The 16,317-nt window shown below is 38.7% G+C and overlaps 1 protein-coding gene across 14 annotated transcripts in view; it reads right to left on the bottom strand.

The window, feature by feature from the left end:
- The window catches only part of MAGI2 (membrane associated guanylate kinase, WW and PDZ domain containing 2), a 923,418-nt gene that overhangs the window by 120,706 nt on the left and 786,395 nt on the right, over positions 1-16,317 (bottom strand). For all 14 annotated transcript variants that reach the window (XR_008892612.1, XM_056573436.1, XM_056573435.1 and 11 more), the window contains 3 exons: positions 11,301-11,342; positions 8,649-8,740; positions 1,368-1,560 (listed from right to left, as the gene is read on the bottom strand). Coding sequence is in view for 13 of the 14 variants with exons in the window: in XM_056573436.1 (XP_056429411.1) it covers positions 1,368-1,560; positions 8,649-8,740; positions 11,301-11,342 (327 nt within the window). In the remaining variant the exon portion in view is untranslated. The remainder of the gene's footprint in view (positions 1-1,367; positions 1,561-8,648; positions 8,741-11,300; positions 11,343-16,317) is intronic.

The following is a 16,317-nucleotide window of genomic DNA, read 5'->3' as shown; positions in this document are numbered from 1 at the left end:
ATAGCACTGAATATGGGATATTCTTTCTATCAAATATGATGGAATTTTCAGATATGAACATAGCTTTACTAGGAGCATAATCCTACATTTGTTACAGAATACTAAAGCAGAATTAGGGCTGTAACTACAGTCTCTAAAAGCATAAATCAATGAAAGATGCAGATAGACAAAGACAGAAGCACAAGTGTAAAACACATCACTGACCTCAAGCATCTCTAGAGGGAAACTGTCATCAGTGTCACCCACATTAACCTGTGACAGGTGTGTGGTGCAGGTGACACTGATGACAATGATACTTACCTGTTTCTGTTCCATGGTCCCGTTCTGCTATTTTGCTCCATATCTTCTGTACAGAAGAGGGCTTGGGGCATAAGCCGAGCGTCCTTAAGTCATCGCTGTTGTTTCTCTGCTGGGCCCCGCTGTGAGCAGGCCTGGGGAAACAGCAGCAGTGACATCAGGAAGTTCCACCCATGCCCCAAGCCCACCACTAGAATGGAAGATATGGAGCAAGTTAGCAAGACAACAGGAACAGGAACAACAGACCATGGAACAGGGTAGGTAAATATGGTTGTCATCAGTATCACCCGCGCTACACACCTGTACAAACAGGTTAGTGCAGGTAACACTGGTGACAGTCTGTTGCTTTCTTTAAAACTTCACAGCCGCACAGTAGATTAAATAAATACATCTGAAATTGAGGCTATTACAAAGAGTTACCTGCTGCACAGTTCTCATGCATGCTTCATTTGCTATTGATAACCATCAATTGTTAACAAAGACCTTTTAGACAAGGAATGAACACCGTGTAGGAGACAACATTAATGATATTACCTCTCTCAGATACTGTGAATGCTACATCCAGCTATACTGGATTGACACTACTCCTTTACATTATTATTAAGATCTGTAGCCTCCTGTTTTGCAAAACTTTACTGCCTCTCGTACATGTACGCCAATTACCAGCTAATTGACTTTTTCTCATGGTTTGTTTAGATCTCCATGCATTGACTTACTAGAGAGCTTGCTAGAGCAATAGTTTGAGAAAATTATGATACAAGAGATAGATTTCAGACTACCATAGACTCCCGCTAGACATTATAGGTATGGTAAAGTCACAGGGCATAGGAGCTACATAACAGCCAAGCAACCAACAGGACCATAGTTAAACATCTGATTTAAAGTGGCCGAAAGAAAGAGAAAAATGTCTGCTTTCTTCGAGAAACTGTTTTACGCTTGTCCATTGACCATCTCAAGTAGTGAAACCAAGCCTGACTAATCTGAATAGGGATCAGTTGTAATAACAGAAACAGTTCATGAAAAGTCATTATAATGCTCCATGTTATACTTCTTTATTAGGTTGTACATACCTATAGATAGCACCTTTCTTCTCACAGTAAGATTAACTTGTCCGTTACGAGCAGCATTATGCATAAGATCAATCACATATCGGTGGGTTTTGCCAGCAACTGGAATCCCATCTACATATATTAATTCATCACCAGGTCGAAGACGGCCATCTCTGTCTGCTGAACCCATTGCTATTACAGCACCAATTAAAATCTAGACAAAAGAAATGTTTAAGTCCAGATAAGAAACAATAAGTTATGAGAAGCATAGACTATTGCTATTGTCATTCACAAAGTTTGTTATTTTAAACTCCCAAATATTAGATAAAAGTGTCAGTGACATCCCAGGGTCAATAAACACATTTAACCCTGTTATGACCAAGTACATGTTCATTTTTTCAGGTTTAACGGTGAAGAATTGTGGCTGGAAGAAATCATTATGATGACTTGGAGAAGAGAAGGGAACAACGCTGATTTTAGAAGACGTCACTTGTGAGTTGCTGTATAAAGCAGCACTATGATCTACATAGCCAATGGATAAATGGATGTTCTGAATTGCCTCCTTTTTTTATTTCGGTAGGGGTACCCCGCATAAAAAAAAAAATTCTCATTACCTTTTAAAAATCATAACTTTTGTATTTTCATCCACAGACCCATGTGAGGGCTTGTTTTTTGCATCATCAATTTTACTTTGTAATGACATCACTCATTTTACCATAAAATGTAAGGTGCAACAAAAAAACATTAAGTATGTGGGGAAATTGAAAAGAAAACCGCCATTTATTAAATTTTGGAAGGTTTTGTTTTCACGTACACTTTAGGGTAAAAATGCCATGTATTATTTATTCTGTGGGTCAATGGGATTAAAATGATACCCATGTTATATGCTTTTCTATTAATGTACCGCTTAAAAAAAATATATTATACAAAATTAGTATGTTTAAAATTGCCCAATTTTGACCACCTATAAACTTTCAAATTTTTCCCTATTTGGGGCAGTATGAGGGCTCATTTTTCACGCCGTGATCTGTACGTTGGTACCACTTTTGCTTATATTTTACTTTTTAATCACTTTTTTTTTTATAAAATGTGAAAAAAAGCAGAAATTTATGACTTATTTTTTACGTTTACACTGTTCACCATACAGTATAATTAACATTATATTTTCATAGTTTGGACCTTTATGTATGTGGAAATAACAAATATGTTTCTTAATTTTTTTTAAGCTTTTTGGGGTAAAATGGGAAAAAAGGGACGATTTACATTTTTATTGGGGGAGGGGATTTTTAAATACAATACAAAAATGGTACCGATAAAAACTTCAGAACACGGAGCTAAAAAATTAGCCCTCATACCGCCCTGTACGTGGAAAAATAAAGTTATAGGGGTCAGAAGATGAGAATTTTTAACGTATACATTTTCCTGAATGTAGTTATGATTTTTTCCAGAATTACGACAAAATCAAACCTATATAATTAGGGTATCATTTTAATTGTATGGGCCTACAGAATAAAGAGAAGGTGTCATTTTTAGCAGAAAATGTACTGCGTAGAAACGGAAGCCCCCAAAATGTGCAAAATGGTTATTTTTTCTTCAATTTTGTCGCACAATGATTTTTTTTCCGTTTCGCCATAGATTTAGAAAAATAAGCCATCATTTGGATTTTTAGGTGCAAAATTTAAAGAATTATGATTTTTTAAAGGTAAGGAGGCAAAAATGAAAGGGCAAAAACGGAAAATCCCTGAGTCCTTAAGGGGTTAAAGGAAATAGGTCATAAGTGTCACCTGCACTAACCTGTTGGTACAGACAAGTAGTGTAGGGGACACTGAAGACAGATTTCCTTTAAACTTCCCTTGAAAAAGATGTTTTCTAGCACAATTTCACCTATAAAACAGACTATCAATTATATAGTTCTAGCATAAATGTTAGGGACTTTGCTTAAAAAAAAAAAAAAAAAAAAAAAAAAAGCTTTTGTACAGAGAACAATGCTCTCTACATGAATTCCGCTTCTTGTTAGCAGAATAACTGTTGAAGAGGAACACTGTGTTTACTCAGAGCCATGCCATCATTTAAATCACCAAGGGAAGGCAAGGAACATGCAATAGTTACCATGTCCTGAGTGGAGGAAACTACATAGAAACAGCATTTCATGATTTAGGCAACAGTGCCATCACACTGGGGATTCCTGCGCCAAGCTTGTACAGGCATCATACATTTTTTACATCAAACATGCAGTAAAAATATTACAGGCGTTCTCACATTCTTCTAGCTGTCAAGCCAGTGTGGGATAAAACGTTCTCTTACGTATGTTCCAAGCTGAGATCTTTGTAAATGTTTCTTACTCAAAAGCTTCAACAATGGAATTTCAAACATTAAGAACCCAGCAAAGCATTAGTGCTATACTTTTAGAGCTTCCTTTTAAACCTAAAAGCTCTAAAAATATATTTAAACATTCCCATGCTGAGAAGCATTTGCAGCATAAGAAAAATGGCCCTTCAGTAGTGCTTTTTCGTACCTACGTAGAATGTTTAGCTAGACTTGGAAGTACCCTCAAATGAGCCATACATTTGTATTTAGGAAGCAACATAACAGAATAAATCTTATCTATAATGTAATGTTTATGACCAAAATAGCTTGATACAATAAAAAAAAAAAAAAACTCCAATTGGAACACATTAAGCCCCTCCTAAGGAACACTGGATTTAACAGCTAGATCACCCACAAATTGCCCAATTTTTCTCTTTGGTACATTTTTCTCAACCTCTTATAACAAATATTTAAATTACATGAAAATATGCAAAAAAAAAACAAAAACTAAAAAAATCCAACCAAAATACAGGTACCTAAACTGGGAAAGAGTTTTTCCTTCCAAATCCTTATTGGGGAGGAAAATAAACAAAGGAGGAAGCTTTTGACTTCATATCCCGTCCTCATGTATTGTTGTCATATGCCAACCCCATATCCTGTCCTCACATCCCGGCCTCACATCCCGGCCTCACATCCCGGCCTCACATCCCGGCCTCACATCCCGGCCTCACATCCCGGCCTCACATCCCGGCCTCACATCCCGGCCTCACATCCCGGCCTCCTATCCCGGCCTCCTATCCCGGCCTCCTATCCCGGCCTCCTATCCCGACCCGTAATATGTGTACCAGTTATTGAAATATCTCCAGCCGTACGGATTGATTTGCATGGGACTTTAAACAAAAACCCCGACCCTCACAAAGGGGGGTAGTTAAGGGTTAAATTAACTATCCTATATTTTAAGTGGACAGGGATAGGGGATAAGATGTCTAGGGGCAGAGTACCCCTTTAAGCTGTAATCACGTTCCCTCAGTGTGATTGACAGCCTTGGCACTGCCCGCTTCATCACTTTGCTGTATCTGCTTAGGGTGCAAACCAGTGACGAGGGCTATCCGCTGGATGTGCAGGACTAGGTGAGTATAGCTCTCCACCCAGGGAACTACTTACGGTGTCAGTGGAAGACATCTTGAAACTATAAAGACACTTAATAAGACACTTATCCCCCTATCCTCTAGATAAGGGAAATGTTTTTAAGTACCTGAGTACCCCTTAAAAAGGCAAAACATCCTCTACTTACGGTAAACGTTTTGAACAACGATTCTACCATTGAACTTTTTTCCTAGAGTAAGCGGTGATACCAGAGGATGATATTATAGTGCTGCCCTTCTCCCCCAGTTCCAGATCAATGTGTGAGCATCTTCTCCTCTGACATTACTCTCATCTGTGGTCACCCCTCACTAGTCGTAGGACCTTGTGCAGTTTATTTCTCTTGATTTCTACCTTCTGCCTAACACGTGTGGATCAGTATAGCTTTCATCTAATAAAGGGGGTACATCTCAACTATGCGTTGTTGAAAATATACTGTTCATGCACATAGAATTACATTATTAATTTCCTTGCTGCAGGTGCAGTGATACAGCTACTGTCCAATGACTCTTTAGGATAAAGAATGAACAGAAATCTGTAGAACTAAAATACATTGCACAGTAGGAGCTCTGTGTAGATCATACATCCAGTGGGCTTTCATTTTTAAGATAAAACTCCAGAATAGGTCTTTTAATCCTCACTCCTCAAATTCGTACTCTTTAAGCTTATCCCTTCAAAGGAAAGGCTGCCAAGCTGAATGTATCGCTGCATATATTACGGGAGCATACTGAATAACCATGCCTAAAATTGTTCTGAGTTTTTAAGGTAATTCAGATAACATTTATGACCACTGCACTGCACACATTTACACACTCCTGTATGTCATTGAGATGAAGCTGCGGGACTATCAAAGTGCAGTAAAATGCTGAATGAATATAGTCTCATAATATTTAACTGCACTGATGATTGTTTAACATTTTAGATACTATTTAGTATTTTAATGCTTTTTATGCATTTTCTACCAGATTTTATTAGGTCAGAAAAGTCCCATTGTAAAACCTGCGGTGAAGATGAAAGTTAATTTGTATTTGCTACACAATGGGGCAGATTTACTCATGCAAATATGCTAGAATTCTGGAAAAATTTGCACCAACAAAATGCATGCAGGACTTGGACCATGCTTATTATGCATTTTGACACTTTTGCGCCTCGCTGACCGAGGTTTAGCTGAATGGGGGTTTGTCACAAAAGTCACACTGTGTGACAAAAATGTGCTACACGTTTTGTAAAAATCGTCAACTAAGGCTGGGTTCACATCACATTTTATGCAATATGGGACCACACCTTGGTTTTAGGTCCAGTGGGAAAACCGCATACAGGACAAAAAGGAGCTGACTGGAGTCAGCGTTTCACTCCGGTCGGCTCATTGAAATACATTACATAGGGGCCACATACAGCAGGGATACGGGAGCGCCCGGTTTTAGCTCCCCCCAGCCGTATGCGGTCCCGTATTGCATAAAACGTGATGTGAACCCAGCCTACTAGGTGGTCTAAGCACAGACTAGACAGTGTTAAGATGCGCCAAATTTCTCAAACCGCAAGAGCAACTGTGGTAAATCTGGTGCATTTATGAGCTTCTTAGTCTACATAAAAATAAGTTTACATAAAAATAGACAGTATTAAGAAATCTGTCCCAGTATCTTCCAGCTATACATAACTCACAGGCACACAAAGTGTGTGAAAGATGGGCTGGTAGTGTATTACTTTAACAGTTCGCATTTTCTGTTACCATTTCAGTACATAGTAGTGGAAAACTAGGCAGACTGTTGATAGATTTGTAGTTAAAGGGGCACTCCGTTGCACACATCTTATCCCTTACTCAATGATAGGAGATAAGATGTTAGATCGCAGGGGTCCTGCCGCCGGGGGCACCCGCAATCTCCGCTGCGGCACCCCAGTCAGTCCGTGCACAAAGTAAACTCTGCTCCATGTCCAATGACTGGTGATGCCGGCGGCCATGACCCCTCCATTCACCTCTATGGGAGGAGGCGTGACAGCTATTACTAGCCGTCACACGCCCTCCCATAGACATGAATGAAGGGGCCTGGTGTGACGTTACGAACGCGGAAGCTGCAAGCTTCCATGTTCCGGATGCCACCGCTGCTGGCCCGGAGATCATGGGTGTCCCGAGCGGCGGGACCCTCATGATCTAACATCTTATTCCTGATCCAAAGGATAGGGGATAAGATATGTGCAGTGGAGTACCCGTTTAAGGCCTCTTTCACATTGTAGTCAGGCTCTGCTATATGGAGCTCTGTCTGCAATTCCGTCAAAACGATGGGAGTTTAGCAGAGAAAAAAAATACCCCATTTAAGTCAAGTGGGATCTGTCAGGACCTGGTGGTTACATGGTGAAGTCGGTTGAGTCATTAGGTGCACAAAAAAGAGCCGAATGGACCCACAATGAGAGGGAACACAATGGCAATGTGAACATTGCCTAATCAGTATAGAGGAATATACTGCTATAGATTAATACTTTAAGTAGGTCAAATAATGGAAAGCACACAGCTTTCTGCAAACTAAATCCATGAAACCATAGTGCCACTCTTATGTTATGTAAGTATGGAGTTCGGGCCCATTCACTCTACAGATTGGAGTAATTCTGGTGCAGAAGCCTCCTATTGTTTTTAATGGGATTCTGCTGTACTGTACATGTTACGGAATTTTCAGACTACGCCACAAGAATGAACATGTGCATTAATTTTTTTGTTCGGAATCTGCTCAGTAATGCATTGCAGTCAATGGGAATGGTGTATTTCCAAGCAATCCTAATATATATATCAGTAGCTTGCTGCTTAATAGGAAATATCCACCCGGAGTTTCTTTGGGTGGATATTCTGTCATGTGAATAGGTCCCTACAAGTAGAAAACCAAGAACTGGCACTTAGATAATATTTTAATATGCCAATTAATACATTTTGTCTTTTCATTTTACCATTGCGTTTGTTACTTAGGTCAAAGTCATGCCTACATAATAATTTAAATGAACAAAACAGTTAAGGTAGGCTATACATCGGATTCACACATTTAACTTAATAGTGTAGCTTTAGGGGTTCAGAGACAGGAGACACTAGCAAATGGTATGTGGGGTTGTACTGGTAAAGGTTTATAAAAATCTAAACACATCTAAAAATATCCAAGCAGAAAGATGTGTAGACGGCACATCGTCTCTCCGCCACGATACCTGTCTGACACTGCACTCTTTATCCGACACGTTTGAAAAAGAACAATAAAGAGATTGAAGCTACGATCCTGGTGAGTGCCGTTTACACTTCCTTCTGCTTGGATATTTGGAATTGTATATTTTCTGGACGTAGCACCTGTATAAGACTTATACTTCATCCACCACACCTGTTGCTCGTCTATTCCTGTGATTGCAGCAGTACCGGTAGCTATACCTTTCTACTATTACATCTAAAAATATATTTGTCAATATGCTTCATGCTTACACAGCTGACTAAAATGTAATTTTAAACAATATGAATACAAATGCAATAGTGTAATTTATATGTTACAAGGCAACTTGGGTACTAGATGTAGCCTCATAGTACTTTTCTGTCAAATGGAAAAAAAAATGCTTGTCTTTCCCAAAGAATAACATAAAAAGCCACCTAATGGTAGCATATACACATAGATGCTTATATAAAAAAAAATAGACAGACATGGGATGATGAAATTAGCTTAGTTTACATAACCCGGTTATCGTTGTTGTAGTAGAGTCATGCAAGTCTACATGAAGTTCCAGCCTTAGCAATAGACAAGTACAATGATAACAACTAGAATTCTTTGTAAGTAAGAGTTCAGGAAGCATTGTATGCTACACACTGTGTACAGTAAAGTGCAAAGAACTTACAGGCTGGCCAGGCTCATCCCCTCCAAGTATCCTAAAGCCAAAGCCTGACTCTTGTCGTCGAAGGTGAACATCCAATTCCTTATAATCCGGTCCTGATGGTACACAAATAAAATAGACTTTAATATTAACATAAGGTGCAGAGGTAACCAGCAATAAACAAACACTGTTAAGAGATTAGCATGATTGTATTAAAGATGAGTGGTTCATGGATATTATTCATTCGACATGGATCACAACGTAACAAGTGAAAGGACCATGCTGAACTGACACAGACATAATGTTATTTACCATATTAATTGAATTACATGGTACAAAGGGAAAGGTTAGTCTCAAGTTAACCAGAATGATCACTGTCAAACATACATAACACCGCAGCGACACAATAAATCTCATGCATTATTTACACTGGTAGTGTTAAAGTGGGAAGTTTAATGCTAATAATACTATGTGGAAGCTATAAAGCAGCACTATTAATAACTACTGGTGTGGAGTTTTGCCGGCTGACTGTGAAATAAGCTGCAATGTACACTCAGTGATTTAGTACTGAATAGAAAAGCTCATCCCTAAGATTGAAAGTGTTGAGATATCATTTGCTCATGGTGGATACGTACATCTATAGAATCAATCACATGTCTCAGAACTTGCACAATGTAATGTGTGCTATGCTGCAGATGATCGCTTTGTAAATGTGACATTGCGTATGCACTTCCATAAGTTACATAATTACATATTTGGGATTGCTAAGTGATGACATGCTGTCTGTGGCTTGATGCTCTGTCACACTCTCTCTGGCACGTATTCCCCATCACTGACACGTCTGCATTCATTCATTTTATCAATATCGTATGCTGCTTTGCAATGTTACTAGTAGAACAGGGTTATGAAAGCAAAGCTCTTTTTACCCATGCTTAAAAATATTTCATAACCAGTAGCTCATGACAAAAGAATAGGGTTTTCTGGTACTGAAATCTAAAATGATTTACTGAAACGTTTTTGGGGTCCTTACTATAAAAAACAAACAAGCAAATACAATAACAATGGGCAACTGATTTATAACCAAAGAACATTTCTGCCCTAAGAACACTGGAAGGTCTGCAAAGTACTATCCCTTGTTTTATGTTCATTTATTGGTATAAAAAATCCTTTATTGTCAGATTGAAAAATTATCTATATTATGATATAGAGCAGATGGAGCTGAACAGATTGATATATAGTTTTATGGGAAAAGATTTAGAATAACCATTTATTTATGTAACTTTCTACTCATTCTGGGCTGTCAGATGGGCGGACCTTTATATGCACACAGATAACTTTCAATCACTAAGTACGACCTACTTGACTACTTTGCCATGAATGAGCAGAGATTTACATGAATGACTGTATTTTAATGTATAGAACAAAAGACTTGGCACTCAGATATTGTGAATGTGAGTTTTATTTCATGTGCAATCCAATATAAGTGATAACGTTTCGGTAAATGGTTGACTGAAACGTTATCACTTATATTGGATTGCACATGAAATAAAACTCACATTCGCAATATCCGAGTGCCAAATCTTTTGCTCTATGACTTAAGGAGTGGGATCCTACCTGAGCACCATTCTACTGATCTAGAGTGCCGTATTCTACTACTAGATGTGTTTTAATGTATTCAATGCACTAAGCTTCTGTTCTATAACATGACGACTTCAGATTGGACAACATTCTGAATGTCACCGTTTCCCTTAAAAGTATTTAGAAGGAAAACATCCACCTTCGTGACATGAAGTATGTATGCTGTAACAATTCTAACTTTCCACAGTTTTACTTTTATCCAAAGAACAGAAAAGTCAGGTAAAGTTATCCCACAGGGTTGACGACAAGGCTCCGCCCCGTGTGATGTCACGCCACGCCCCCTCAATGCAAGCCTATGGGAGAGGGCGTGACAGCTGTCACGCCCCCTCCCATAGGCTTGCATCGAGGGGGCGGAGCGTGACACCACACATGGGCGGAGCCTTGACGTCACAATGCTCCGGTCCCGTGATCGACAGTAATCAGACCCGGAGCGAACACGCTTCGGGGACTGATTCTAACTGGGTGCGGTGTGCAAGATCATGGGGGTCCCCAGCGGTGGGACCCTCGCGATCAGGCATCTTATCCCCTACCATTTGGATAGGGGATAAGATGTCTAAGCGCCGGAGTACCCCTTTAAGTCTTGCAGCTGCCCATTACATGACCAGGAGAAATATTTATCCACTATAAGTTAAGAATCCTGTTAAATGACAGCAAGCAGTGGTTTGGTAACTGGGAGAAATACATAAAGTAGAATAATGCAGGAATGCTCTATTAGCGGAACCCATAATACCCTTTTCATTTTCTGAAGGCTTGTGGATTAGCCATACCTAACTTTTCAGAGGCCTAAAGTCATAATCCACCACGAAAAATGTGAGTGAATATGTAGAGAATAGGGATTTAGTGAAACTAGAGGGTGAGATGAGGTCCATTTTCCCAGTATGAGCAGTGTCATTTTTAGTGACATGATATTGACCACAACAATGAGACATCAACACACTTTATATTATCCAGATCAGTCATTACAGCACATGTATTACACAAGGACACAACATGATGGACACTTATTGACCAGGACAATGAGCGCTATGAAATACTTGCCAGCAGGATCCGATCTGAAACCAGCTCTGGGGGGCACTTGCTCTGAATAGGAAGATGAGGAACTTTCATAAGAAAATGCTGGAACATTTCTAACTGTACAGAAACTTATTCAGCTGTGCATTGTATGTACATATAAAAGGTTTATTTTTAATAAAGGCAACAAAGTCACTGTGGTATAAATAAGGGATCAAGCATATTAAAGTGTATCCATTAAAACAAATAAAACATTTTTTGGAATGTTACCATTTACAAAATACATTTTAAGACCCTAGAAGCACATCTTCATGACCTAGTCAATAAACTCTACCTGTCATGCTGAAAATACACATCTAAAATATTCAGTCAAAAAAGATATAAATATCTATAAATAAAATCCACAAATACTGCAGAATAATGCTAAAGGGGGATAAAATGTAGGTTAGATGAAAATACCTAAACTAAAAGCAACGTGGAGTTCTCTTGGGTGATATGGTGTAAAGACAATAGCAAAGTGTCACATTCAATTCACCTCTTCTTAAACTGGGAAATGGTTTGTTTATCAGACATCATGGGGGAGATTTATCAAAACCTGTGCAGAGGAAGAGTGGTGCAGTTGCCCATAGCAACCAATCAGATTGCTTCTTTCATTTTCCACAGGCCTCTTTAGAGGCCTGTGGAAAATGAAAGAAGCAATCTGATTGGTTGCTATGGGCAACTGGACCACTCTTCCTCTGCACAGGTTTTGATAAATCTCCCCACATGTGTTTCTTTGTTGTTGTTTTTTCATAGCAAAGCAATATTATATATATATATATATATATATATTACAAAAAAGAGGATTCTTTTTGCTTGTGTGTGTGTGTGTATATATATATATATATATATATATATATATATATATATATATATATATATACACACACACATACACACAAATATATATATTTATACATACAGTTTCACAAGGTAGCTCTTTACCTCCTCTACGAAGGAGTGGATCTATCTTTGGAGAAATGACATATACAAATTAAGGAGAACATGGCTCTAAAAGGAAACTTTTTTGTTTTTATAATCTCAGTTCTTCCCCTTGCCAGATAGAAGTACAGTGATCCCTCAACTTACAATGGCCTCAAGCCCTCGACATACAATAGTTTCAACATACAATGTTTTTTTCTGGATCAGATAACCAGACTCAACATACAATGATACGGACAGTCCAGATCTGAAAAACATATCAATGGCGGGAAGAACTGACCAATGAGGCCATTAACTGGTAAAACCCATTTTCTGTATTACTGAAGCGTATGCACTGACTGGCTGTCTGGTAGCGCCTCTCTACAGTACAGGAAGGTATTATATGTTCTGTATTACTCTTTACCTGAGCCACAGTTAGCTGCTCCTTTGGACACCAGATAAGGGTGACTCCATTTAACTTTTTTAGGACATTGCATGTACTGTACTGTGATTTACAGCTTCCAGCAGATCTTTCTTACTTTTATATGGAAGGACTTGCTTTATCTATATTAATTATCTACTTATTTTTCTTTAATCCTCACTTTTTTTTCCCTATTTTTTGATAATATTTTGGGGACTTTCAGAACCAATTACCAGGTTTCCATAGAGTTCTGGTCTCAACATACAATTGTTTCAACATACAATGCTCGTCCTGGAACCGATTAATATTGTAACTTGAGGGACCACTGTATAGTGTGAAGAGGTCTGTGGACCAGAAACATCACATATACAAAATACAAGCTGCAAATCTGTGGTAAAAGTCTAATTGTAGATGTCTCAGATTTCTGCCAATAAACACACAAGCTCGTATTTCAGGAGGAAAAAAATCGACCTGCCTAAAGAGCTGCCTAAAGAGCTGACATCATGGAGGCACTGCACCCGCATGCCTGTGGATAATACTTCATGGCGTTCATTTAAGAGTATGATTTATGGCTCAATCTTTTTTAGTTACTCCTGTCAATTGCAGCCAAGTATACACCAGAAGCTTTACAATGAAAAAGGGCATGGGATAGCGGAAAGGCAATTTTGGACAGGGTGCCATGTAACCTAAGGATGACCTGCCTATGGCGCTGACTTCCACACCGAAATTCACATTTACATAGTTTTATTGGAACTAGAGATGAGCGAACTTACAGTTAATTCGATTTGTTACGAACTTCTCGGCTCGGCAGTTGATGACTTTTCCTGCATAAATTAGTTCAGCTTTCAGGTGCTCCGGTGGGCTGGAAAAGGTGGATACAGTCCTAGGAGACTCTTTCCTAGGACTGCATCCACCTTTTCCAGCCCACCGGAGCACCTGAAGGCTGAACTAATCTACGCAGGAAAAGACCAACTGCCGAGCCGAGAAGTCCGTGACGAATCGAATTTACTGTAAGTTCGCTCATCTCTAATTGGAACCTCACAACTATGTAAAATGCTGTAATCTATGTTTGATAGTAGTGAACAAATGAACATATGAAACCTATGAAATAAAATCAACACGTTAACTTAAATGAAAAATAAAACAAAAACTTTGTTAGCTTTCATTTTTGCCAGTTCACTTGATCATATTTCATCTTCTTCTGGGAGATTTATAACTATCAGCAAAATTATAATGTGTGAAAATATTTAATTAGATTTGGGACCCCGAATCCATAGTGATTTAAAATATAGAACATGCATACTACTGTATACAGAATAAAGATTTCTGTGCTCACTTGTATTCATTGTTACATACTGTATAGATATTTAAAATAGCAGACTGGTACTTTAGTAAAGGTATTCAATTAGGATTTATTTATTTATTTTGAAATCTTAAAGATAGATAAATCTACTCTGCTATACGTTTTAAGTTCTTTGCACAAGGTGAGCAAACAATTAAAAATATGGAGGCTTAAAGGGGTACTCCACCTCTAGACATCTTATCCACTATGCAAAGGATAGGGGACAAGATGTCTGATCGGGGGATTCCTGCTACTGGGGACCCCCCCGCCATCTCCCTGCTGCCCCTGGCATTCATTTAGAGCGTCGGGTGCAGAGCTGGAGGCTCATGACATCACGGCCACGCCCCCTCAATGCAAGTGTATGGGAGGGGGCGTGATGGCCATCATGCCCCCTCTCATAGACTTGCATTTAAGGGACATGGCCATGACATCACAAGATAAGCGTAACCGTGACGTCACGAGTCTCCGCCCTGCATCACAAGTTCGCTCCGTGCACCAGATGTCTGGGGTGCCACAGCCGAGATCACGGGGGTCCCCAGCGGCGGGACCCCGCGATCAGACATCTTATCCCCCTATGCTTTGGATAGGAGGATAAGATAAGATGTCTAGGGGCGGAGTACCCCTTTAAGACTCTGAAAATAAAATAATACATTAGAAAAAAATTTCACTTACACAATAAAAAAGCTGTATTTAAATTCAAAAGGGAAACATTTTAAGCTTAATGATACCTTAACCACAATAATTATGCAAGGTTGTTGGTCTCGTTTTAAGTCAAGCTAATGAATAATTCTATACAAAAAAAGTAAGATTTTTTTTTTGGTATCCGAAAATACCTACACAATACATGTACAGTATAATAAAATAACAGATATTGTTAACTGTTCATAGAAAATAACTATACTATATAAAACTTTACTTTCAACATGTTTACTATCCCCTGACTCTAACATGCCTGCCTGCATTATTAAAAGGCTTCCAGGAGAATTGCAGCACTTCTATTCCAGGGCCATCTGCACAAGCTTCTTTCTGATGTGCCTTGGAGTATTATTGAGCTGTCTGCTTAACTCAAGGATGTACAGCAGTGGTTTTCAACCTGCAGACCTCCAGATGTTGCAAAACTACAACTCCCAGGATGCCCGGACAGCCGTTGGCTGTCCGGGCATGCTGGGAGTTGTAGTTTTGCAACATCTGGAGGTCCGCAGGTTGAAGACCACTGATGTACAGTATGTGTCAAGGAGACGGGCAAACATCTCCCATTTGTATTTATGTACTGCTTGCATACTTTGAAGGAAATAATAAAAATCTAAAGTTTTTCTTTAAGTAACTGCTTAAAGGGGTATTCCAGGCCAAAACTTTTTTTTTTTATATATATCAACTGGCTCCGGAAAGTTAAACAGATTTGTAAATTACTTCTATTAAAAAATCTTAATCCTTGCAATAGTTATTAGCTTCTGAAGTTGAGTTGCTGTTTTCTGTCTAACTGCTTTCTGATGACTCACGTCCCGGATATTCTCCCATCATGCACAGCTCCCGGGACGTGACATCATCATTGAGCAGTTAGACAGAAAACTTCGGAAGCTAATAACTATTGGAAGAATTAAGATTTTTTTATAGAAGTAATTTACAAATCTGTTTAACTTTCCGGAGCCAGTTGATTATATATATATATATATTAAAAAAAAGGTTTTGCCTGGAATACCCCTTTAAAGGTTTGGGACATCCTTGGATAATTTCAAATGTATGTTTTATGGACTAAAAATTATCTTTGTAGCTGTATTTACTTTCACAGAAATATAAACTTGTAACAGAGGTAACTGATTTCTAACAGTTTTTTTTTTTTTATAAAACTATTTGCATAGTTTGTCCTCTAAAGCTTGCATGTATGTTCATGCTCAATACTGTTCCATATCAAATCCAGCAGATAGAGACTCTGACAGCTTAGTCTCTAGCATAGGCAACCTTTGGCATTGCAGATGTTATGCACTACATCTCCCATGATGCTCTTACAGCCAAAATACTGCCAAAGCATCATGGGAGATGTAGTCCAAAACATCTGCAGTGCCGAAGGTTGCCTATGCCTGCTCTATCCGATCCTGTGTAACTACTCATCTAAGATTAAATCTTACTAAATTAAAGTTTATTAACTTAAAGCGGTACTCCGGTGGAAAACATTTTTTTTTTAAATCAACTGGTGCCAGAAAGTTAAACAGATTTGTAAATTACTTCTATTTAAAAATCTTAATCCTTCCAGTATTTATCAGCTGCTGTATATTACCGAGGAAGTTGTTTTCAAATTTCTTTTTTGTCTGACCCACAGTGCT

Source organism: Hyla sarda, chromosome 4 (genome assembly GCF_029499605.1).
Source record: "Hyla sarda isolate aHylSar1 chromosome 4, aHylSar1.hap1, whole genome shotgun sequence".
NCBI lineage: Eukaryota > Metazoa > Chordata > Amphibia > Anura > Hylidae > Hyla > Hyla sarda.
Note: the sequence above shows the minus strand (reverse complement) of the source record. Positions and strands in the feature narration are given on the sequence as shown.